The 25,505-nt window shown below is 39.5% G+C and overlaps 1 protein-coding gene across 1 annotated transcript; it reads left to right on the top strand.

Moving 5' to 3' along the window:
- Positions 1-426: 426 nt before the first annotated feature.
- On the top strand, positions 427-23,972 carry cdh16 (cadherin 16, KSP-cadherin; the record flags this gene model as incomplete). Its single annotated transcript, XM_079282155.1, has 17 exons — positions 427-462; positions 577-675; positions 2,586-2,720; positions 2,998-3,127; positions 3,934-4,092; positions 5,569-5,765; positions 8,977-9,102; positions 10,301-10,451; positions 11,344-11,556; positions 12,633-12,709; positions 15,293-15,484; positions 17,619-17,860; positions 17,944-18,074; positions 18,477-18,716; positions 22,010-22,126; positions 23,506-23,622; positions 23,766-23,972. The coding sequence occupies 17 exons, from the start codon at positions 427-429 to the stop codon at positions 23,864-23,866; spliced, it is 2,463 nt and encodes an 820-aa protein (XP_079138281.1). The 3' UTR covers positions 23,867-23,972.
- Between the last annotated feature and the right edge of the window lie 1,533 nt (positions 23,973-25,505).

Here is a 25,505-nt window from a genome sequence, read left to right as displayed (position 1 = left end):
TTGTTATACTTTAGAGGCTTGAATTTGCGATAATGGAGGAAATAGGGCATTACTGTCACTTGTACACTGTGACGTCTATGATTTGGTGTTGCTAAAAACAGCTAATCTTAAAGATATTTGTCATACATTAAGGTTCCAGTGAAATTACATAATCTTTTCAGCCAACTTGACAACAGACAAATGTTTTACTTCCAAATCAAAGGTGGCTCTATTGGTCTTCTGTGCTGTGTAATAGCGGCAGCTCTAAATGGCCAGGTGGTTGTAGGCTACATTTAAATGCAAGCCCTCTGACATGTAAAAACTGTTAAATCTGTGTGTATAGATAACCATGGTGGTGAATCAGTAACAAGACAGAAATTGTATGGATTGTTGGGCCGAGGCCATGTGGTTTGAAACGCTGTGAATGTGTCACATTTACAGGGACCCATGGCTGACAGAGGAGCTACGACAATGCTTATCACAGTAAGATGTTGTTTTATTTGAAATCACTCTTAACTGGAATGCTTTATTCATTTACTAGAAGAAGTTACTGCATGAGCAATATCACTAAGGCCCACTCGATATCTTGTTTTGCAGTTTGTGGTACTTTACACGTTTGCACCATGCTCTGGGGCAAATGTTAAAATTGGTGTCCCTGAAAACTACGATGGTATTTTCCCATGGTATCTGTCCAAGGTAAGGCATTTCAGTTCACTTGATGAAGATGAAGAGAGTGATCTTTCAATATTTAATTAGATTTAATGTGAAAGTCCACTGTCCTCAACATTGCATGACTACATTTTCCCCTGCCAGCCGTTTGAGTTTGATCATCTTTTAGTGCTGAGGAACGTGGTGAAAAGACCACAGAATTAGGCAGAAGATGAAGGTATAGTTAGCCAAAATTGCGTCAGCCTCTTTTGTCCAACTGCACTTATGCTTGAAGATGTATGAACACGCTGCCGTCATACTATAATTAGAGTGTTCACAGTGCTGTTCAGGCATCAGCCTCTGCATTCAGTCCAGCTGCGTGGCAGGCGGAGTGCTTTGTTCATACATGTCACTCAGACATCCTCTGGATGAGTATCTGGCACTTTGATTGGTTGTATTGTGACGCCACCACATCTTGTGTGGAACATGATTAATAATTGCTCTCTTTGCGTCGGACTGAGAGTCATTAACACTCTTCAAATATCATGTCAAATGGCCACGATGGAGGAGTTGGATAAGTGGAAAGGACATAATAATTGCTCCTGATTAGTTCAAAGTAAAAGCTCTTCATTATGGTTTGCTCATCAGAGACGGCTACACTTGTCAGTTCTCCTATTTGAACTGCTTGAACGATTTAGCAAACCTTGTAACGGACAACAATGCAGCATTAATCTTCGAGGTTACTGTGAATGACCAGCCCCAACACACCACCCACTCTAAATGTAGACATTTGTATCCTGAGATATTTTTGCTTTGAAAGGACCTTCATTTAGGAAATTCAAAACATCTGAACATTATGCTTACACGTGTCGAGGCTGAGCCTTCTTCAAAGTATTACACATTCGTACAATTTTTACAACAACAATTTGGTCATCAGGCCAATTTAGTGGCAGGATGCTGGCAAGAGGAAAATGTAAAGGATGATGAGCATTATTCTATATTTGTTGTATTGTCAACAAATCCCTTAAAAAGCGTTTGTCCATCTCTTAATTAATACACTGGCACTCATTCCCGAACCCGCTGAAGACATAAAGCTTTAAAAACTATTTAAACAAACTATATGGTTTAATTCATAGAGAGCTCAGTAATTCCATAAAACAGCTGTACACTGTAATTTTTTTCAAACATTTAAACAGCAGTAATTGATGTCTTTGTTGTAGACTATTTTCAGCAGCGGATAAATACACATTTAGTGCGCTATAGAGTATTTAAAGCAGCGAGATGGTGTATGTGGAACTGACTCAAATTAAACTACAGTGGCCATGTTTTTTGTGCCTGGTAATTAGAGAACATGTCCCCAAACGCAATGGTGTGGCTCATTAATGTGTTTTTAATCATTTTAGATAGCCATATATAGTGGTCTGTAGAACAGATGAATAAGTTAGTTGGATCAATTCATGGTTGGTTTTGGTCTGTTAACGGATTTATTGACCGTAATACATATATAGATTATCCCCAGACGTATCCTTTAAGGCATGTGGGACAAGTGTAGATCAGCTGACGCTAGCATAGGAGCTGTATTATTGTGTCTCAACATTTCACCACAACAGGTTCATTGTCCCTGAACATGTCACATGTCACTTTTCACCAGAAAAACAACAAAATAGGTACCCCTAAAGCAAAATGTGAAACAGTCTCAGTTTTTGAACAAATTGTTATCAATGTGTTTCTCACCCTCCCTTTATTTTATGTTTTAATCCTGCTTCATGTGCTGCAATTAGTCAACGTCTCAACCGAACATCCTGTTAAAATACAATTAATAATGAAATCACTGATGACTGCAGTTGCTTCCTTGCTGCTCCTCCTCCTCCTACACTTTATTGTCCCTGCATATGGCTGACTTTTAAACAGGAACACTAACTGATGTTGATGTTTTCATTTTGTTCTGCTGTGTACAGCTCCACAGCCTGCCAGGTAATTACAGCGACCTGGTGGTAACAGGGAATGATGAGGGGATATTCGGAGTTGACGCTCAGTTTCTCTTCGCTCTGAGACCACTGGACAGAGAGAAACAGCCGTCTTACTCGCTGCAGGTAGCATATCATCATTGTGTCATATCAGATAGACGTGATAGCAGTTTTCTATGAATCGATAATTAATAGTTGTTACAAATTCATTAATTCAAGATGCATCAAATTCACATATCAAATATGACTTTTTTTAATATTCTTGTTCATCGTATGAGCTTATGTTCAACATTAACATATTAATTCATTGAGAATTAATTTCTCTTAGGTCATCAGATTCTCACCAGAGAGCGTTAATCAAAGATACCTACAGACTGTGCGTGTGTGTGTTTGTTTAATGCAGGTGTCCTTCAGAACGTCAGAGCACCGCCAGAGCTTCACTGTTGAAGTGTGTGTCATCGACAAGAACGACAACGTGCCCACTTTCATAGTGGAGAGCATGAGAGGCAGCGTGCAGCTCGGGCTTCTCAAAGGTACGAGAACCTTGAGCTCCTAGGGCACCGCGTGGCACAATCTTTTTCAGTCTGGGTCGCATGCGTCAGTACCGCTACATGAAATACAATAACTCATTCAATAACTCCCAACAATGGATAAATGTGTTGAACGTGTCCCTGAAAAATGCAATTTCCACCTCAACCATCTCTATTTATAGAATCAATGACGTGGCATACTGGATCACTCAAATTTGGATTACACTAAAAAAGAGTTGACTTCAAACTGTCCCATGGCTAGCAACCGCATCGGCTCAGATACAATACCACACATTTATTTTATCCAAATTCCTTTATTTCCTTTGTACCTTGAAAGATGGATAATAACCCCCCCCCCCCCCCCCAAAAAATACTTTATAGCTCATTTTCAAAAGAGAACTATCATCTGACTTGCAGATGAGTTGCTATTGTACTGTTTGCTTGTTGAAGCTGTTTTTACGTGCCACTTATCACTTAGAAATACGAGGGCACATGTACCTACAGGGTCAGTTCCTCCAGTAATGGCTTAAGATATTATTGGATCACGTTGTCATATTTGCAAATCAGGTATTTCGTTGTAACATCTTTCAACTTGGTATCAATATACTTTTTTTCTATATATAAAATCACAACAAACAAAAAACATACCGGTACATAAAATGCTTGGATGTGTTTGGTTTGGTGCCTGCTGATTGGAAACAATCCATGTTCTATCCTGAGAGACTGAATGTGCTTTGAATTTGTGGCGGGAGAGAGATGCGTAAAAAAGAAAGTAATATTTTTGACCCTGCACCACCTGTGTCTCTCAGGAATCCCATTCATGCAGGTGGACGCACTGGATCGTGATGACCGCAACACCGCCCACGCCGAGCTGCGGTTCAGGCTCATGGAACAGACACCCAGGATTCCCTCCAGCCAAATGTTCTTCATCAACTCCATCACCGGAGAAGTTTCCCTCACCGAGGAAGGTCAGTCCCAACTAGTGTCTGTCGGGATGGTATCCCGTGACACGTTGTTTGTCCCCAACGGGAAGTTTTTATACAAATGTTTTTTTTTTGTTCGGGGAGCTCACAATGCAGGGATACAAGAACTCACAATGTGCTCCAGTTTAGGGTTAACTTCCTGCAACTTCAGAGGCCTCTTCTTTTCATACTCCAGAATGCTTTTTATTGCATGTTAGCAATTTGAACAAGACACTTAGTTATGAAACCATTCGTCTTGTTTTGTTATTCTATTAGTTTGCATGAATAATAAACACAATCCATTAACATTTAGCAGATAATAACAAGAAATGGCAGCAGAGAAATGTTCACGATATGTTTGTTGAAGTTCAGTCTCGCCATTCCATAGTTTGACGACAAGTTTACTTTTAAAATGTGAAATACCAATGTTGGTATTAATGTTGGTTACATTAAAAGAAATGAAGGGATTCAAATAAAAATAAAAAAGGTTTGTTGATGTGTTTACTCTAAAACAAAAGCCGTTATGTTTATCAGCCTAAAAAACCCAGTATTGGTCGGGCTCTAGAAAAACATTTAGTGCTGATTTGGAAACAAGCTCTGGATTGAATAAAGTTTTGAAATGATGGTCTCCAAGAGAAGCGACAGAGATGTGACCCCTCTCCTTAAAAGCTCTTATTCTTGTTAATTACACTCATTGACGTTTTTGAAATATGATGAACATGAGAGAAAAGCTTAAATCTATGAAAAGTAAATGAGTTCACAGTTACATCCTGTAAAAGCCAAACATGACACATTTCAAAGAAAAACGATTTTCTTGTTAGGGTTCGAGTCTCTTGACATTCAGTCAATAAAATACAAATTAAGATGTGTATAATAAGGATGCAATTATGTTGGCCAATAATACTTCTTAATAATACTGTAATGACACAGCAGTAAAGTCCTGTATGCTGGTGCTATTTCTGGAGCTCCGGTATTGCCCTTTGTCACAGCTTGGCAGGAGCTGGATGACTTTCACGCTCGCTGGTCCCTTCAGTCCGGCCCACACTGCTGCGGCTGGTTTCCACAGAGCTTCAGCAGTGAACATTTTAAATCACCTTCCTAATTTTCCACTTTATTTTCAGGTTAGCTGTAACTGATGGCTATGATTACCTCCCCAGTGGGTTATTTATTCTCCATTTTAGAAGGAAATAGAAAATTAAGTGATGAGCACTTTGTGTAATGTCTCCGTAACCGAAGGGAAAATATAGTCTGTTATAGATTTTGTGGTTTATAAACCATCACAGAATCAAATGATGTTTTGTCGGTATTTTTTTCCTTTTTTGTGTCTCCTTAAATTAGTTAATTCCCTTTGATTCCTCGTATACGTTGCAAACATCGTGGCGTTAATCACTGCACGATGTATTCTGTAGATCTTTGTAAAATGAAAATGAAAGAATATCATTTAAGGTGCTCTTGTCTCACCTGTCCCACTGTGACCACCAGGAGCCTCTACTCTTGACCCGGAGATGTGCGGCCGTTACAAGCTCTCAGTGATGGTGAAGGACATGGCGGGGAGGGCGAACGCTTTCTTCACCAGCGGCATCGTTACCGTGGAGGTCACGGGAAACACCTGGGCGTCGCCCGACCCTGTACGACTCCAGGAGAACCTCCCAGGCCCCTACCCGATCCCCATCTCACAGGTGGGACAGCCACACTCCGATCAACATGTGTTCACTCTGAAACACACATCCGCAACTTTAGCACATAGAGTGTTTTCACCCAATCTCCATTAACACCACTTTGACTTATTTGATCTATACCATAAATCATGCAAAACAACATGGGAGTAAGTGCTGACTGTATTGTTTATGCAGCTCCAAGTGTTGTATTATGTTACAATAAAACAACTCTGTCAATAGCCTGGGCCGGGTGACGTGGCATGATATAGCAGTTACTGGTTTTAGTGGCTCTTGGGTCCTCCTAAGTGACCAAATACTGAATTATTGATGCTGTTCAAATGCCATGGATCCTTTCAGGCTACCTCCTGACTGAGTCCCTTTGACTCCGATAATCACTCACTCTCCCACCCACCTACCACCACCACCACTCTGAGAGGTATTATACAAAACCTAACAGATTAACGGCAGAATCCACACTAAAATATTATTCACATACTTGTTGTTTCAATCATATTGTATTCATATTTTAGTATTTCACGCAATCTAGAAAAAAAACTGGACCAACTCCATAGACAGTAATTATATATTTTTGTTGGCATACATGTCTAATATCTGAACTATTATGTAACCTTAAAGTCTGCTTTGGCAAAGCCATTGTTTTAACAGAACATTACTCAGCAGCTATTTTGATAATCAATCAATCTTATTTTTAAAGCAAAGATGCCAAACACTCTCTGGTTCCAGCCTCTCAGTCGTGAGGATCTGTTGCATCATTGTGAAGTTGATGTTTTATCATTATTGTAACATGAATATTTTGGAGTTTTGGACTGTTTGTTGGATGAAATAAGATATATAAAGACATCATATGGCTGTGGAAAGCTGTGATGAGCATTTTGCTATTTTCTGGTAATTTATAAACCAACAGAATAATCCACGAATCGAGAAAATAATACACCAGATTCCTTGAGGATGATGGTTGCACCCAATAACGTTTGTTGAAATGAAAATGTGGAACTGAATAACGGAACAGCTACAGAAGTAACCATGGTGATTTTAGAGAATATAGGCACATTTTTAGATCAAAAGATGGAAATCCAAAATACATCAAAATAGATTTTGGATGTAGTCTCTCCCTTAAAACAGTCAAAGCCCAAATAGTCAGTCATTATTGTGGAGCAGCTCCAAAAGTTGTCCCTGAGTTCAGGTTAAAATAGATTGTTTAGATTTAAAGCACTGCTCTACATTAATGCAGTGCCGTAATGTGAATTCTGTTTCACGGTTTCCCTCAGCTTCTCCTAACGTATCACTGTGTCTGTCCCGGGTCTTGTCTAACCTTTTGGTTGTGATAATATTAGCCATATCAGCTACTATAAATAACTCAAATGCCCTCGGAGGTTTTCAAACACATACAAAAATCAGCCAGCAGTGGCAGTGAGGAAATTTTACAAATATGCGCCTGCACTATAAAAAAACAACAACTTTATTCATTCATTACTGATAACTGTGATAACAAATAGGCTGGTAGAGCTGATACTGGTGATGAATTAAATGCATTGTGTAGGTTGTGAGAGTCACTGTGGCTAGTAGGTACATCACAGTACCTCCCCCTCCTCCTGTTTTCTCCCACCTCCCCCACACTCACCCTCAGCCTCTCATCTCTCCTGTTCTAACAGCCCCTTCCACCCACAGAAAACGTGTGGATTCACAAGTAGACACATTTTATTTTTTTATTGTATTCATAAAGACCAGTTCAAATCTACAATAATAATCGATCTTTTAGTTTCTGAGGTGTAAAATATAATTGCCGATGCTATTATACACAGCTTGGTGACTTTGAAATGATAATTAATTTTCATAATTTGTATATCAACGAACAGCATCTGTGCCTCTTTGTGTAAATGAGCCTATGTGAAAATATTTCACTGAGCAGATTCCCTCAGCCTATCTGCTTTAATTTCTTTTTAAAAAAAGAATAGATTATTATATTATTATTATTAGAGTGTTAAGAGAGTGAGAAATGAAGCCTCTATTGTTCCATCACTGAAGCGGCGTCTACTTGAAAACTATTTCGTTACATCCAGAATCTAAAGCACTGGCCCCTTAATCACTGTTCAACATTACAAATGATAGTTGTATCAAGGTGATGCTTTAGCTGACATCATCACAGGCGATCTCATGTTGGTTTAAATTACGCTAACAATGAAGCTGCTGTGACCGAAATATAATTTTCACAATTGATCACAATAAATGCTCATGTTGCAGTACCTGCTGTAAATAGGCAACTGTTTGCTAATTTATTTGCCATCTTAACTAAATGAGGTCATAATATGTCAGTGTTCTGTTTACAACTTGTTTTTGTTGCTACCAAGTAGCCAAAACTTTCTTTTTTTAAATATTATTAATCTGTTATTGCTGGTTTAATGTTTCCAACCACAAAAACAAGACAACTCTGTTCTGCCCTCCAGATTTTTTACTGGATTTCAGCAGCTGATTACTCTTCAGTCCACAGTGTCTTGGATGAAAGCACACATAGACACGAGTCACTCTTGACGTAACGCAAGCAAGCAGGGAGACAAAAACTCAAACACTGACGGAGGCAAAACAGATGACTTCATAGATGTTTTGTACAGACCTTTATATCGAGCAGTTGGTGATCATCAATCAGCTCTTTAAACCTGTCTTTAAAGTTCTGAGGTCTAGAAACACACCATACCGCTGAGAGGCAGCCAGCTGTGTGAAGCCGCTTTGTGTATATAGAAGCATAGTGTTTGAGCAGCCATCTCCAAAACAAGGGAGGAGTGTGTGACAGTGAGTTGAGGAGATACACATGGGTGTCCATCAGCTGTGCTGTGAACGGGCTCCTCTCCTTCTTGGGTGCTGTTTGATGGCTACTAGGGCCCTTTCAGCCCCACTGCACAGCCCTTGACAGAGGGCTGTAAAGCAGAGTGGAAAATCCCCTTCAGCCTGCACAGTTAGTTTTGGCTGTGCTCGCTGTTCCACATCATTGTCAGTGCATTTGGTTTGCTCCTTATCATGTAAATAAACGTAGCTTAGCGTCATACTTACATCATGCAGGCCCGTGCTGAATAGCTCTTTAGGTTTATACTGCATGCTACATTTACATACGCTTTATATATCCTTATTGTAGAATTACTGTCTTGAAAATTTGTGCTCAGATTTTTGTTGTTGTTGTTGTGTGTGTGTGTGTGTGCTTACGTGTGTGTTTCTGTAGGTCAAATGGAGTGGAAGCCAGGTAGAGTACAGTCTGGAGGGGGAGTTTCCAGAGATGCTCTTCACCATCAGCAGAGAAGGAGTCATTTATCTCAACGCCCCTCTGGACAGAGAGACACAAGACCAGGTCTGTATAACTGCAAGCTAAACGTATCCAGCATAATAATACATGTCAGTGTATGATTACTGGTTAAAGGGTCAAAACATTAGGGCTGCAGGTGCTACACTGTTCCTTTAAGAGAGACAGAAGCAGGATCATTTGAACTCTGTCACACTGTGTTGGTCTCACGTGTGACAATACATCTGTGTGTTTATACTATAATCTTAATATAAAGTTAGCTCTGAATTAAAAGCTCTTTATTTTCTGGCTCTCGCAATATCCTCTCTATGAAAACAAACAGAATCACATGGTCATACTTATTTTCAGCAACTGATCACTGGGAGCTCGGTAGTGAATTCAAAATGAAGAACAAAATACGAAGTGACAGATTTGATGGCACTAAACAATTTCTCATGTTGTTCCCTAAAACATAACGCCTATTTTAGTTCCTTCATATTACGAATGATATTTTAATGAAAGGGACTCTGGTACACATTTTTGCAAATATGCTGAGCACTGAGCCCAGTCTATTTTTAGACCAGACAGAGGTAATTAAGCAAACAACCCAAATCCTGAACAGCTCCTTGCACATATTCTTCCTGTGGCAAAACATTATTATTGTATTATGACAAGGACTATAAAGCTAAAATCATTTCTTCAAATAATGAAGTGAATGATCATTATTTGTAGTTGGATTAGAAATTAAAAGCATCATTTGTTTGCATTCTGCTCTTGCGTTTTGCATACAACTTCAGCTCCTGCGGGCTTGGAACGGCTCACTGAACAGTATATTCTGGCGCACATGCTCAAGCTGCCAAAGAACAAAACAAGAGAGGCTGAACACCATCAGTGGATGTGTTAAACACATGCATCATCTGTCTTCTTGAATGACCATTTAATTGAAAGATGCAGAAGACTTCAGCCTTTTGCTATTTCTCTACCCCTAGTGATGGAAAGGTTGCAGATGCATACTTACCATCACGCCAAAATATGATTGATAATCTGTGGAGGCATTAAAGAGCCGCTACATGCCAAACTTCTCTTTTCTAAATACAGCTCCATCACTCAGTATCCTTCATGAGTGATGGTGCCTTTTCACATCGTACACTTTGTATCGTAAGCCGCCCGCTGCCAGAGGTGCAGAATGATGAACGTAGATATGTCTAACCACTCTGTGTCTTTGATGCGCGACAGGCAGACATTGTGTCTCTTTTTGCCTTGTCAGTTCCAGATCAGCATTGTGGTTGAGCGTCCAGATGGCAGAGAGATTGCCAAGCCTGTGGAATTGAGGGTGATGGTGGGCGACGCCAATGATAACAGACCCACCTTTCCACAGGCACAGTACCATACTGTGGTCAAGGAACTGGCTGCTCGAGGTAACAGACATGTATACGTTTTCATATTTATATTTTAACAGTTTCAAAAATATTTGGAATTGTTTTTGTAAAAAGTCGAATTTTCTCTTCGCCAACATGTGCTACAGGTGGATATTTATTTATTGCATAACAGAGGTGATCAAGCTAAAGACCAAACGCAAAACTAACATGTCAATGGTCACAATGTTTCCTTGAAGAAATACTTTGGTCAACTGTATATATACTCAGAACATAATACTACTCAACAAAGTTTCACGAGCTTTTTTGTTATATTTCTAAGTCCTGATGAAGTGAGGGATCATTATAAAACAACCCAGTGAGACCTCTGAATAATACTTTGTCACATTTACTCCATAATGGGAATCTTGTTTCACAACAAGGCAGAGGAAACACTGGCTGGAAGGGACGTTGCAGTGATGAAAGAGCTGAGAGTGCCAGATACCTTTTATGAAAGCAGATTGGGAGTTTTGCCAGGACAGCGAGGGAAGCACCCTCGCTCATAAAAGGCACATGGTGTGTTGTGACATATCAGGCTCCGGCATAAAAGATTTTTTGTTGATGCTTTAATACGCTTGATTCTGGGAAATGAATTAGACAGGAAAATCTATTAATCTAAATGGAATTACTGAGTGAGGATTAAATGAGAACGCTATTGTTATATCCTTCCCCTCCTTATTCCCATTCAGTGTGCTCTGTGACCGTAGCTTATTGCAGAGAGAAAAACGTTTTTATTCTTTGGCTGTATTACAGAAACTACGAGAGGCTAAAGTCTTGTGTAGCAGATAATTAGAGTATAACATTTAAAAGAAAACTGTGTGTTATGATTGCGTCTTAAGCGATCTTAAGACACTCGTCTTTTAGGACTGTTCTTTACTGGTGTATGTTTCCCCAGGGACAGAAATCCTGACAGTGCAGGCAGCCGATAACGACGATCCCAAGACGGACAATGTGCGGATATTCTACCGTTTAGTTGGTCAAATTCCAGAGAGTCCTCGCGCCCTCTTCCGAGTGGACCGTGACTCAGGGGTCATCTCCGTCCAAGCAGACAGTATGGAGGGAACAGCACCTCAATACACCCTCACCATCACTGCTGAGGATGCCAAAGGTGACTTTGCATCAATGTAAAATACAGCCTTCCTCATGTTGTGATTCTTCCATTTTGCAACCCTTACTAAAGCTCACAAAAAGGCATAAATAGCATTTCAACTGTGACTTTCCTGTTATTGAGGTAGGATATTATGTTGGGGGGGATTACAGAGCCAGGTTTCCAATCCCAATCCCTTTTATTAACTGATGGTATAGACTACATGGCCAATCACATTGTCCTTTAAATAAGAAAGATAAGAAGAGGTGTTTCAGAGGACATCACGTTTAAAGTCAAGATGACATTAAAAGTGCCTCTTTGACCATTTTAGATTACATCGCCACTCATTTTGTGCACCTATTTAACTATATATATATATATATATACAGTATATACTGTATATATATATATATATATATATATATATATATATATATACAGTATATACTGTATATATATATATATATATATATATATATATATATATATATATATATATATATATATATATATACAGTATATACTGTATTATCAAATGTGCTTATTTTAGTTAATCCCTCCCAATTATATTATGACATCCATCAATCATTCTTCACCTTTAACAAGGGAGTTGTGTGTGGAGCAATCAGATGCAACGGGTTTAATTTAAATCCCTCTTGTAAATGTACAATGCTCAAACATTCAGTTTTACTGGGGAAAACGCTGCAGTCCAGAAGCTAAAGACGCTGTAACTCTGTGCCGATGGGACTTTGCGGTGACAGTTAAGAGTAGGCAGAGAAAACAAAGCAGTGATAAAAAACTTCTAAATCACTGTGGGGAGTAACATAATGTTCGGATATGTAAAACACTGCAGCTTCCATCACGACTGTTACAAACAAAAGGCTGTTGGCTATAGTCTAATAGCTTCATTGACACTGTGACATCCAGAGATGCATGTATGATAGTCTCTGGGGTGACGATGTGGTTTGCATGACTCACGCGTCAGGTCGTGATGGAGACAAGATGAGGTACTTGCTGTTCCTTCAGCATTTTTAATGAATTTGTGTGATGGGCTGACCCTGAGTCACGAACAGAAGCTGTGATGATGTTCCTGGCAGGTCTGAACAGTTCGTGCACTGTGGTTGTGACGGTGCAGGATGAGAACAACAACCCGCCAGTCTTCTCCCAACACGAGGTACGAGAGCACATGTTCAGACAGAAACTCTTCTGGTGCAACAGTCTGCTCAGGACATGATGAACAATACTTTTTAAACAAAGGCAGGCCAAACATCACAATAAGTGACTATTGGACTGGTGACTGTGAATCCGCTCTGCAGGTCACTGATCTAATTTTCCTGGCGGGGAACTAAATATGCCCTCTAATCTCAGGCTTATAGCGATGGCACCATCATGTTATTGGAGGAGTTTTATTCAGTTCTTTGTCCTCAAAATGGACTGTGTTCTGAGTTTAATCTGATTCAGCTTTCTTTGGAGATTAGTTTCCACTCATTTGTTTATAAGTCAAATCTACATCATGACGACACTATGCTGCTACTAAATTCCATTAACGTGTTAGAAATGATGTCAGAATCACAGCTATTTCAGCAGCTTACTGCTTTGAATCTACACAAGAGAGTACTTAACGTGGCCAAAATATTTTCATACTTTCTGCTTAAAGGTGACTGTAAAAAATATGTTTTTATCAGAAGAACGGCAGCTGTGGTCACGGTGTATTCATGTTACAATACTTTCCAATGCTGACAGGTTTTCACAGCGGACAAAGGCAAAAAAATAAAATCAACAGAAGCTTTGTGTTGAAAATAAGAAATCAAAATTCAAATCCACAGAAATTTCTCCAACCATTCTCGGCATAATCTACTTCTCCCACTTCTTGTTTACGGCCACCTTTGAAGCCTTCCTGAGTTGAGTCTCACATTGACTTTGGGTGTTTAAGATAAGCAATAGTGGGGTCCTTGGGTGGCGTAGAGGTTAAGGCGCCGACTGCAGCTCAACATCCCTTGTTCACTTCTGGACAGGGACTCCATGTTGTTTCCTATCTCTCTCTCTCTCTCTCTCTCTCTCTCTCTCTCTCTCTCTGCCTTCATTTCCTATTTCTCTCTACATTCAGTTGTCTAATAAAGCCATAGCATGCGAAACATAATAACAGAAGAAAGATAAGCAATTATGTCAATCCAACAATTAATTACTTTGATTTTGTATTGCATCCATTTATATTTCATTCATATATTTGCAATAGTTTATCATCTTTGGAAATTCCGCCAATATCTGTGCTGCATGCCCAGCATGAAATGTGACAGTGGTTTCCCTCATTTTGACGTAGCTGCTGGAATAAAAGAGAAATTATCTAAAGATAGGAAGTTACAGGAAATCCCCTCACTTTTCACCCAAATGTGCCCTATAATAGAAGAGAGAAAAGTGACGAGGGTTGGGAGTTACGTGGGAGAGCCATCATGCTGTGATAATGGGGAACCCGCCTTTGGCTGTTCTCTCTGTCAGACCACATTGACATGAAAGGCTGCACAGACATTGTGAGCTGGAGAGAAGGTACCGCCTTTAAATTTAAAAGTGGAAATTGGCCGTAGAGCTTTGCTATGAATATACAGGAGACAGTATTGTTGAATACAGACTTGACACAAAATTGGGCATTATATATATATATATATCTATATATATATATAGATATATATATATAAATATATATTTCTATACAACATCTGTCTGGTGTTCTTTACACTTTAGGATTCAACCAAAAATCATTCAAGCATGGCTGAAAGCTCATTTCAAGCTGTTACAAACAAATGTGTGCACTTGCTCAGATAATGGCCACTACACACACACACACACACACACATATACACAGAGGTGGAAAAAATGCTCTTGAGCAGGTCACGCCTGAGAAGTGCAGCTTTTTCCATGGCAATGTGAAGGCAGCACTATAGGGGGGATGTGGGAGGCGAGTGGTGACAGGGCTGGGTTCAGCGACCCTGTAGATGGGGCGGCCAGATCAGAGGAATGGCTGCTTCACTAGAGGACATCTGTGAGTGGCAGATTAAACGGCGGTCTAAACACACATAGGTGTGTGAATAAAGGTTAGCTAATACCAGGAGGGCAAGAGGGGGCAAACATACACTCACGACAGCACGGCATATTGATAAGCAGATAGTCAGTCAGCTGTGACTTTTATTGGCGACCACAACACCATCAATGGAATTATCAAATATTTAATGCAGCTGTTAATGCAGTCAGTTGAGAATAATATGTATTGTTTATCCCGCCTCCAGTATGAATCTGAGATAACTACATTTCGGAGTTCTTTGAGTGTTCATGGATTATAAAAGAACATTGTCTTATATTCTCTCATCATTTTTTTTTATTCATCATATCTAGATAAATATTGTGCAATTCAGTATAAGTCAGTTGCAATAAACAATTAAATTATGTTTTATAATAAGGAGTAAAGTAGATGATTACAACAAACATCAATCAGTATTGTGAATAGTGATGATAATGCAAGTTTGTGATTTGCTTTATCAACGTGATCATGAAATGGTCCTGTTTCCTTACCTTGTTTTTTTTCATAACATTTTCCTTGAGGGGTTTCCTCTCAGTGAGGTTTATGTGTAAATAAAATTGCTGGTTGATTACATTTTATTGTAGATCATTACTATATATTTGTCATATTAAGTGCATTTTGACAGTGTCACAAATGAATGGTTTCTGCTGGGTAAGCATATATTTCCTGTCTCCTTCCCATCAGTATGGGCCCTTTCACATTCCAGAGGACGCTGCAGTAGGCACCACAGTAACAGCTGTGCTGGCAGGGGATGCAGATGTTCGAGGAGGAGACAGCTGGCAGGTGGACTACCGTTTAGAGTCTGGAAACGAGGAGGAGGTCTTTACATTAGTGACAGACAAGCAGACCAATGAGGTCTCCCTCATCCTTTCAAAGGTAATCAACACAAACCACACGGTGACCTCTAAACACACACATATGACCACCTTATTGATTATTTAACAGATATACAAAGATCAGCTTAAGACTCCTGTCAAGTCCAAATTAAACAGATACGTTAATTGTTTTCTTTATCTTGTTTAGGACGTGAGCAGGTACAAACTAATTTCTCCTTTGTCCACGGTGTCTGTGCAGTCCTAAGAGATCATTTTTACAAGGACATGGTTTTAATATCACAGTGTGCACATGTGAGGCAACGATGAAAGGTTGGAAAAGAATATTCCAATGCGTCAACACTGACGCATTGACATGCCTCAAAAAAAAATTAGTCCAGATGACAATGGAATGTTTTAGCCCAATAATCTCTCCTGTCCTTCGGGGTGAATCACCCTTAGTCTGCCCGGCATAATCCCGCAGGACATTTTAGGGATGCATGAGGGAACGAGTGTGTGTGTGTGTGTGTGTGTGTGTGTGTGTGTGTGTGTCTATGTACTTATGGTCTGCTCTCTGTAAGTGGGCCAGGCAGGAGACAGTCTATTATTTTCAACCCCTCTGTGGGAATTGACGAACGTGATTGAACTGTGAGCTGCACACGCTCTGCTGAGATAAAGCAGGAGGTATCTAAAAGCTAAAAATGGGTCTCGTTTTTTTTTCAGATTAACACAAGAGGACTTCTGTTTTTTAGAAATGATATCAGGCAGATTCAACTGGCATCTCTTTGAGCAGCTGTGTTTAAAGCTCTTGTATTGGCCTTGTGAGCTATCACAACTAACTTTGTATTTAGCGATACTGTTGTTTATTTCGTTTTCTTTAGAAAAAAAAAAGTTGAAATATTTCACCAAAAAACCAGTGGATTAAAATGTACTTGAGCAAATGTTTTAATTCATCGTGTTACAGCGTGAAGTCAGCGCCAAGAGGCAGACACATTTAATTATTACGAATCACACACTGTTTACAGCCCAAGTGAATAATTAGACTGTGAGCAGACACGAGTGGCAGTTTACCACACAGGCTAGAGGCTGCCGATTGAGGTAAATGTATAACGAACCGGTGGAAGAGAATGGAATCTAATCAGGATGAAGACGAGGAGAACAGGACCTTACGTCAAACACAAAACCATTTTGTTAAAGAAAAAAATGAAATAAGAATTAATTTGAAGTTTAAATGAATTGGAGATCGTTGTAGCGGTTCAATTAATCATGTTAATGTATATATACCATTAATTAAGTAATTCAAAGTTATTACAATAAAAATCCTAATACATATTTATCCATTACTAACTACAGGTGTGAGTCATCAGTTTAAAGTGAAATCTTGAACCGTAACGTAAGAAAACTATGAGAATGATGTAACTTGAGATTTTCTGAAAATATTGGATGCAGTGCAGGTGAGGGAAGGTTGATAAAAGCGGTCCACAGTATTTCAGGGTACAATATGAACAAATCAAAAGTAGTATCATCATGTGAAGACGTTGAGTAATACAGTGGTTCAGATATAGCCTCAAGTGAGTCCACGCACATGTTCTGGTACAATGAGTAGTTTGATGCATCACTTCCAGTCAACGGCAGTACTCATGCACCCTCCAAGGTCTGCCTTTATTCTCCCTGGCAACAGAGACGCACTCCTGCCTGAGCAGCATGACGTCAGGCAGCGCGGTTTGATAACGTCTTGTTTCATGGGCAGACAGAACACATTTAAGGCTAAAACCTCACAGCAAATACAAGCTGCAATATTAAAAAGATTGCATTAATGATTAATGATCCCTTAAAGTATTACAATCACTGACTGCAATGTAAATACTATTGTAACGCAGTTCATCTCTCTATGCCTCAAATATTGTTGAGAAGTCTAACTGTTGTATTGTGATTCATTTGTTTGTATGTGCTTTGCATTCTCTTTTACAATCAAGAATGCATGTATCGAATACCGTGCAATGTACATTCAACAGGCAGAGAGCACGAGCAGAGAGCACAGGCTGAGAGGACGAGCAGGAAAAGCATATATTTTGCGCAGATATCATATTTTACACACATTACTGGGTACATTCCATAGTTCAAAAACACAAATATTGACCATTTGTATAATTTATGTGTGTGTGTGTGTGTGTGTGTGTGTACATGTGGTTGGACAGGTCTTGGACTTTGAGCGTGAGAGTGAATATATCCTCGTGATCAGTGCTCAGAACCCAGTGGCTCTGGTCCGGGGCCGTTACGGACCTGCATCCACAGCAACAGTCTCCATCTATGTCGACGATGTGAATGAAGGTCCTATCTTGTCTCAAAGCCATTATGAGGTGACTGTCAGAGAGGGCGAGGAACCAGGACGGGTTATCGCCACCATCCGAGGTTACGACCCTGATTCTCACCCAATCAGGTAAACCTCAACTGATGAATGCTGGAGGAATAATCATCTACTTTCAGAGTTAATTTGACAGAGTTGCACACATTTATTTGCAGATATTCTCTTCAAGGGGACACCAAGAAGTATTTTTCAATAGGGAAGTATTCTGGTGAGCTGAAGACTGTGCAGGCCTTGGACAGAGAGGAGAACAGCACATACACCATGGAGGTCATTGCAGTGGATGGCCGTGAGTTCGCTTTCATGATTATAAATGCCACACAAGTAGTTGATGAATCCATCACTTCTAATTAATTAGTAATTCACCTAAATGTTATTTAAGGTGTGAACATGAGTAATATTATTTGATTTATGGTTTTCTAAACATATTCTCTTAAATGTGAAAAAGCCATATAGTCACAAGTTATTTTGTTCTGTTGAATAATCTTAAAGTGTTTAGAATACAGATGTAGAACAAGAGACAGAGTTGCAGAAGAGTGAGATCAAGAGAAAGCACTATGAGTGCAAGAGAACAGAAAACAACCCAAACAACCAGGAAAGTTAGAATGTACTGAGCTGGTGTACTATGATCCAACCTCATATATATTTGTTCGTGCTCACATCTTTTCCACATCTCTCGTGTTCCTCTTAGGAAACTCTTCCTTATCTGCGTCCACCCTGGTGACGGTCCAAATCCTGGATGTGAACGACAACAGTCCAGTGCTGGTCGGAGACTATTCCTGGAAGTACCTGTGTACGCCTCGCTGGGAGGACCAAGCTCTGGTGCTGGCCTCACGGGACAGTGACGGGCCACAGCATGGAGGACGACTCAACTTCTCCCTGCGCAGCGATGCCACGGTCCGTCGTAACTGGAAGCTTACGCCTATTAATGGTGAGGTGAATGCAGAACCTGGTCCACCCACAGCATGCAGTATCAGTCTTATGATTCACAGTGAAAAGAGAAGACAAGTAAGGTCACGTTGTTAGAAGAGACTATCCTAAGCAAATTTTCAACATTGATTTTGTCGGCTAAACAAGGTGAGATGTATTTGAAGCCATTATTCAGAGTATTTTTATAATAATATGTTTCAAGTATCATTTGGGTGTTTCAAGTGTCAGTTATGCTCAAGTACTGATTTTGGGCGCCAATATGGTCTCAAAGCCGGCCATCTTTAAGCATGCTGTTGATGTAAGTATTAGCCCAAATTCTAAAATCTATCACAATTATTACATCAAATCATTTGATTACTAATCTGAAAAACGTTATGTATTATCCTGTAGTTTAAGATTGTTTAAGATGTATATGTTAAAGTTGTGTCTTCTGGTAGGTCCAAGTAAACGTCCATGTCCGCTTTGCTAATAATAGGCCTGCTTTTAAAATAATTTAGAGAGTGAGGAAGATAATTCATTGGGTTGATGTCATACAGCCTTTGGACCTTGAGTTTGCCACAGTGTGCTAAATGTTTTGAGTTACTCTGACTTGAAAATAGGCGATGTAGAGGACGGATAGTCAAAGAAACAGAGTGATCTGGCCCTGAAGATGTGCAAATTGCTCTGTTCTATTTTCTTCCTGCATAATTTTGTCGGTCCTGTCTGGGAAGGAAGGTGTAATATAATCATCCTTTTTTGCCGTTGTAAAGTGCTTGCTGGGTTAAATTAAATGCCAACTATTTACTGCAATGACGTCTGTCATTAAGTCATTCATACAGCTCAGCCACTTCCCTCTCAGGTTTTTTTTAATCTCCCTCTTTCACTCCCTGTTCCTGTTGGTATTGATTGAGCCGAGCTGTAATTATATCTTCTGTGTAATTTCTTTGCCGTCACCGCTGGGTTCCTGCCAGCTAATGGAGGCTAAAAGAGGAATCTCCCAGAATGCTTTGCACCTGGTCGTATCCAGTAATGGTCATACACTGTGTACTTGTGCAGGTGTAATGTCAATAGAATGCTGAAGATATGACATATTTTCGTAGGCCAACCGAGGTTTAACATCGCACTGGCTCCCTCTACAATAAGGCAAAGACAATTAAATGATAACTACACGTTTTGTTCAGCGAGATAATGTTCACAAATGAACACCAATCTAATGATTTTTGAAGCATGAATGCAATCACCAGAAGTTCAAAGCCAAATTAACTCCACCATGGTCGCATGACTTCACATCAACACTTCTAAGCTAAAGGTGGGCTTGTGCATGGCAAGATGACGTTTAGTAGTCTCATTCAGCCGGGAGTTGGCAACTACACTTAGATTCAAAATGAACGAGAGGGCTACGTAAGAAATCTCTTAAAAGTGTGTTTACCACAGACCTTATTTCAGGCAAAAAACATTGACTTGGATACGAGTGCCAAAATGCAACCTAATTTATGTTTAGAACTCATTTCTGAAGCACTCTATGAGTGACTTTGTTCACATGCACATCGATATTACTCTATCATTTTGAATATGACAGTATTTCAAATTTGATATGGGTCATGTAAATTAACTTTTCCATTTGGATATTGCGAAATAGGTCTTATCCCGAAGCTTTTTCCGATAAAGACATGTGGGATATGCCGATAATATTCAGTTTTCTGGGAACATTCCTTAGACAGCGCATTCGTAATATGAGTCTTAATGGGAGGTTGTTGTTTTTTTTGCTCTGTGTGTTGTACAATAGTTATACACAAACTGTTTTGATATGCACACATGTAAAACAATACCAACCTTTTTTAAGAAGGTGGTTGAAGGAATGAAAGAGAGAGGCTGCTTGCACGGTCGAACATTCTGCCACCATTTACGTTATGGAGTATGCACAGCTGCATCTAAATGGGAAGATTGCTGGAATATTAATTTTCATTCGCCATGTCAGCTAAGTAGGAATATTGTCTTTTTCGGAATATGGGCAAAAAACTGAATATTTGGTGCATGTGCATTGTCAGTGTCCTCACAAAGATAGAAGTATAAGGTTGTGTGTGTGTGTGTGTGTGTGTGTGTGTGTGTGTGTGTGTGTGTGTGTGTGTGTGTGTGTGTGTGTGTCTGTGTGTGAGTATGTGTGTGTGTCATGGCCATTCTTCTCAAGTCTTTCAGAGACTCTCAAATGTACCATGTCGAAATAATTGGCAGTTATTTTCAATGCAGTATTCAGTTGATGAGGCAGCACACTTTTATTCCATTTGCCTCCACTGTTAATAGCTGTTCACAGCAGTAAGGAGAGAAATGTGAGATATACAGTCTTAATGTAATGCATTCGATAGCACTATAATGTAAAATTTACTTTTTGGTATCGCTATCATTCAAAATAGTTCTGGGTAGGTAGCTGGTCACACATCCAACCTGTGAAAATGTCAGATCAGAGGAGAAGCAGTGCAGATAGAGGATCAATTACCAGCCTGCACAGCTCAATTCTCCCTGACTGACAAATGGAACATGAAGGAGAACGATGGTGAGGTGCGAGCGTGTAGTTTAGGACCCTCAGATAAGGGTTCAAACAACTTGATAAAACAGTTCTCTTTAAGGAACAGGGCTTTAACGTCATGCAGCCAGACGTGTATTTTAGACTGATTTACAGAGATAAGATAAAGAGTCACACACTCCAGACCACTCCACAGCTCCATCAGTCTCTCTCATTCAGTGTGTTGTGTAGTTATGCAGTTGTATGCATGCTGTTTTGCTTGGTTTTGGTTCCTTTGCTAGTAGAAAATGGTCAAATATTGTTGTATACATATCGGATATAACTAAGCATTTAGCTTAACTTTTCTGATCTGTGATGTACAGAACTGGTACTAAATTGTATTGCTGCAGAGGAAGGGATGCTTTGTTGTCGTTATGTGCAGAAAATATGAAAACAATATTGTCACTATAGTGCGTGTGTTTCTCAATCCACCAAATACAAATACCAGGGGGCATGCACTTGTTTATTTCTCCAACGTTTTAAAAAGTACAACAGTTTGTAGTTGTGAATTTGGATCTTTGTTTACAGTTCTGCTATTGTGCCAAGTTTATATTGAGTTTGATAAGTACTTTTGATGATAAGTAAATGTAATCAAAATGTAATAAGAAAAACTAAAATAAGCAGTCTTAGCCTTTGATAACCTTTACCTCCTCATTGAAGAAAAATTGGACAATGTTATATGTGTAATTCTTTTTAATACAAAATTGTAATTAACATCCCATTGTTATGTGTCATTTTTGTGCTTTGTCTTTCAGATACTCACACCAACCTGTCGTTAAACATCCCGTACATGGCTCCTGAGGTCTACACTGTGCCCTTCACCATCTCTGACAGCAGCTCTCCTCCCAGGAGCACCTTCATAAACTTGCCAGGTAATGTCGACTCTCCTGCTGATAAGCTAAAGCAAATACAGGGAGGTTATGGGACAAGAGTGAATAGGAACAATCAATACAAATCAACCCCTGTGTGTGCCAGCTTGTGCTAGCACTGTTCTTGTTTAATAATGATGCAATGGAGCTTTACAAATGATTTTTCCAGGCTTGTGATTACACAGCTCTCTTAAGACTGTGCTCTGCCCAGTACAGCCTGCTGCCACCTTATACACATAGCACAAAACAACACATAACGTCTCATTCACAGGTTAGAATAAACTATATGGTTCAGGGAATAATGGTATAAGTGTGCAGAGTAATGTCCTTTAGATTTCCTTTAGTTTTGCTTGCTGTTTTGCCGTTAAATTCAGTTTGTGTTGTCACTCACCTTCAATATGAAATCATATAAGCTGCAAGCAGCAACGAACCTCTGTGCACCTACGTAGAGAGTAATTGCAGGGTGCTCGTTGACGTAAACTTGCATTTTCGTGACCCTCGGACACTAAGCACACAACTTAGATGTTATTTTCTGCGTGCCGTTGGAAATTATGTACTGTAAATTTCTTTTCACTTCCTGTGTCCACTATTTCACATAAGGCTGACTTCCTGTTGTCAGTAGATGGGCATGTAGATGTCTTCAGGCCTCCAGCATGTGAAATTTGCAGTAGACTGGACAATGTAAAGTCAAGTTACATAAGCTTCCTGTGTCATGGCCAAACATACAAATTGTCCGCCTCACACACAAAAGCTTACCTGTAAAGTGTCAAAAATGGCGTATTGTCACAGGATCTATGGCAGGGATCACTAATAGGGAGACTGCGGCCCGAGTCCGGACGCAGACGCCGTTGTATCCAGACCCGGATCTATAACCGATAGATAATTGAGAATTATTTAATTTTGACAGAGTGCTTCTATTATAACAGGCGCAGCTTTTCCAGCCTAGCACTCGTTCAGCGGTCCAGGAAACACACAGACCGTGAAATATGTCCGAAATGATGAGAGCGATATGGGTACCAAATTCTGTGAATATCGGAGCAACTATGTCCCAACTAAGGCCTTCCACCCATTAGGGGGCACTAGGGGCCGTTGGGCCTCTGGCACTGAAAGTACTTTGGCCCTAACAATAAATATACGTATGGGCAGGTAAACGTTTAACACATTTCACCTATCTACTGCACAGTGTATATGAATAATTCTCAGAATTCTCAAATAAATCATGAGTGAAATTGTTTATAACTTCTGAACATCAACACTAAATACAATACAAAAAGTATTTCAATGATTTATTTGAGAATTCAAATTGACAATTTGAGAATGAAAGAGTATCTCCTCTTTTCCTGTTTAGTCACAACTAATCTCCCTTGTTCCTCACCTGTTAGTGACAGTGTGTCCCTGCAACGTTAGAGGGAACTGCAAAATGGCTGCAAAGCAGTTGCAGGGCATGCCAACTATTCAGTCTGCAGTGGGGATTCTGCTTGGCACCTTTGCAGTCATCGGTAAGCAGAGAGAATGACAAACAGTTTTACTGCCACGATAACATAAATCATAAATGTGTGTGCAGTAGTACGTGGTATCTCAATGTACAATAACTCTGCAATGCTGTTGATTGTCTCTGTGTTTTTTTGTTTTTCAATTCCAGGGACTATTCTCATTGTTGTGTTTGTGAGACTCTCCAACCAGAACCCCAAACGGCCGAGCAAAACTAACCAGGAGCGAGTTCCCCTGAAGATTTCAATCTAACTAGAACGATCAGCCAACTGGACCCATGTAACAATGTTGCTTTCAGGGCACTGAATTCATCAAGTGACTGTGAATTTCTGAAAATGAATGTATGTTTCAGCTATTGGATCAAAGTTTAGTTGTACACTTACCTGAAAGCAAAATTACAAGATATTTTAGATTATTAGAATGTATGTTCAGTGCTTAGGCCTGTGCCTGGGACAGGAAGTTGACTTATGTTTTAAGTTTGTCTTTTTTGTTTTTATTGCTGTAGACCTGTTATTTTCTTTCAAAATGCTGCCTTTTCACTACAACAGAGTAGTAGGATGATGGTTTAGAACAACAATTGACTAATTTTAAGAATAAAGGCATAATATTACAGGAAAGAAAGTTGCTATATTTAGAGAATCAAGTTGTATTTTTTGTGAAAAAAGTTGTGACATTTTGAGTTTAAAAACAGAATGAGTAGGATTTCTCAGTGGTTTGTAAACACAACAGTCAAAGTTGGCCCCTCCTCCTCAACGAGGGTAACTCGCCAGCGGGTGAAAGCAAACTCCAGATTCACACTCGTTTTGGCACAAGCTTTGTCTTCTTGGTGCTTCACCTTGCTATATATGCGTTATTTTGGCACTGTGTCCGTCATTTTTATTGCTTCCTCTCGGATGCATGCTTACGATCTGGCACCTGGTTGCTACATTTTTATAAAGGTTGAAGCCCAAACACAACAAAATTAAGAAAAATACAGGCAGAGGGCAGGATCTCTGCAGACATAAACACAGCTACACACCTCTAGTTGGTCATAAGTGATTGACACATTATTTGAGTGAGTTTGAATGAATCAGTGTATTGTTTTTTCAGGAAAATCCTACTCATTCTGCTTTTAAAGTCATAATTTGAATTGTGTGATATTTCTATTTTTAAGTTCAAGTGAAGTTAAATATTTTGACTTTATTCTCAAAATCACAATTTCTTTAACCTTGGTCCAAATACAAATACATCATTTACACTCCATGTTTATGTTATTCCTATTTGCGAAACACATCTGGTCAGTGATGTCCTAGCAAAGGATCCACTCATTGACTTATCTTTTTCTACCCGCTAGCTTCCACAATACAAAACAAAACATTTTTAATCTCATGAGACAGCCTGAAATCGTCCTGTGTTTGTAACTGCATTAGCAGAGCGTTCCAGTCTCTGTGATTAAGGCTTTATAATTGCTGACCCAGACGACCTCACTGGCAGGCAAAGCTATATTCAGACCAAAGTGTTGCTATGAATACGACCCAGCAGTGTCCAATGAACTAATCCCCTCTCATTCACAATGGACAAAGCTTTACAAATTGAATAGATGCTACATACTCATCCATTAGCCTGCAGTGACAAAAGTTTAGTTCATTTTAAAAAATTGCTCATACTCGACAAAATGTTCCTCTCACAGACACCATATTTGAGATGAATGAAAAGAGAACAACTTTGCAGTTGTTCTCTTTTTGCAGTTCCTTAAAACTAATCAAGGTAGCTCTAAGTGCTTTGTTATAGTTTGTTTCCAGGTTCAGTTTGAAAGTCCTCTCCTCTTGTGTCTTCTCTTGTTTTACTTCCTGTCTTTGTCTTTGTTGCCTGTCTGTTTTCCTCCACACCTGTGTTCCATTAGTTAATTGGT

Source organism: Melanostigma gelatinosum (genome assembly GCF_949748355.1).
Source record: "Melanostigma gelatinosum genome assembly, chromosome: 2".
Classification (NCBI taxonomy): Eukaryota; Metazoa; Chordata; class Actinopteri; order Perciformes; family Zoarcidae; genus Melanostigma; species Melanostigma gelatinosum.
This window is presented reverse-complemented; position numbering and strand designations above follow the sequence as displayed.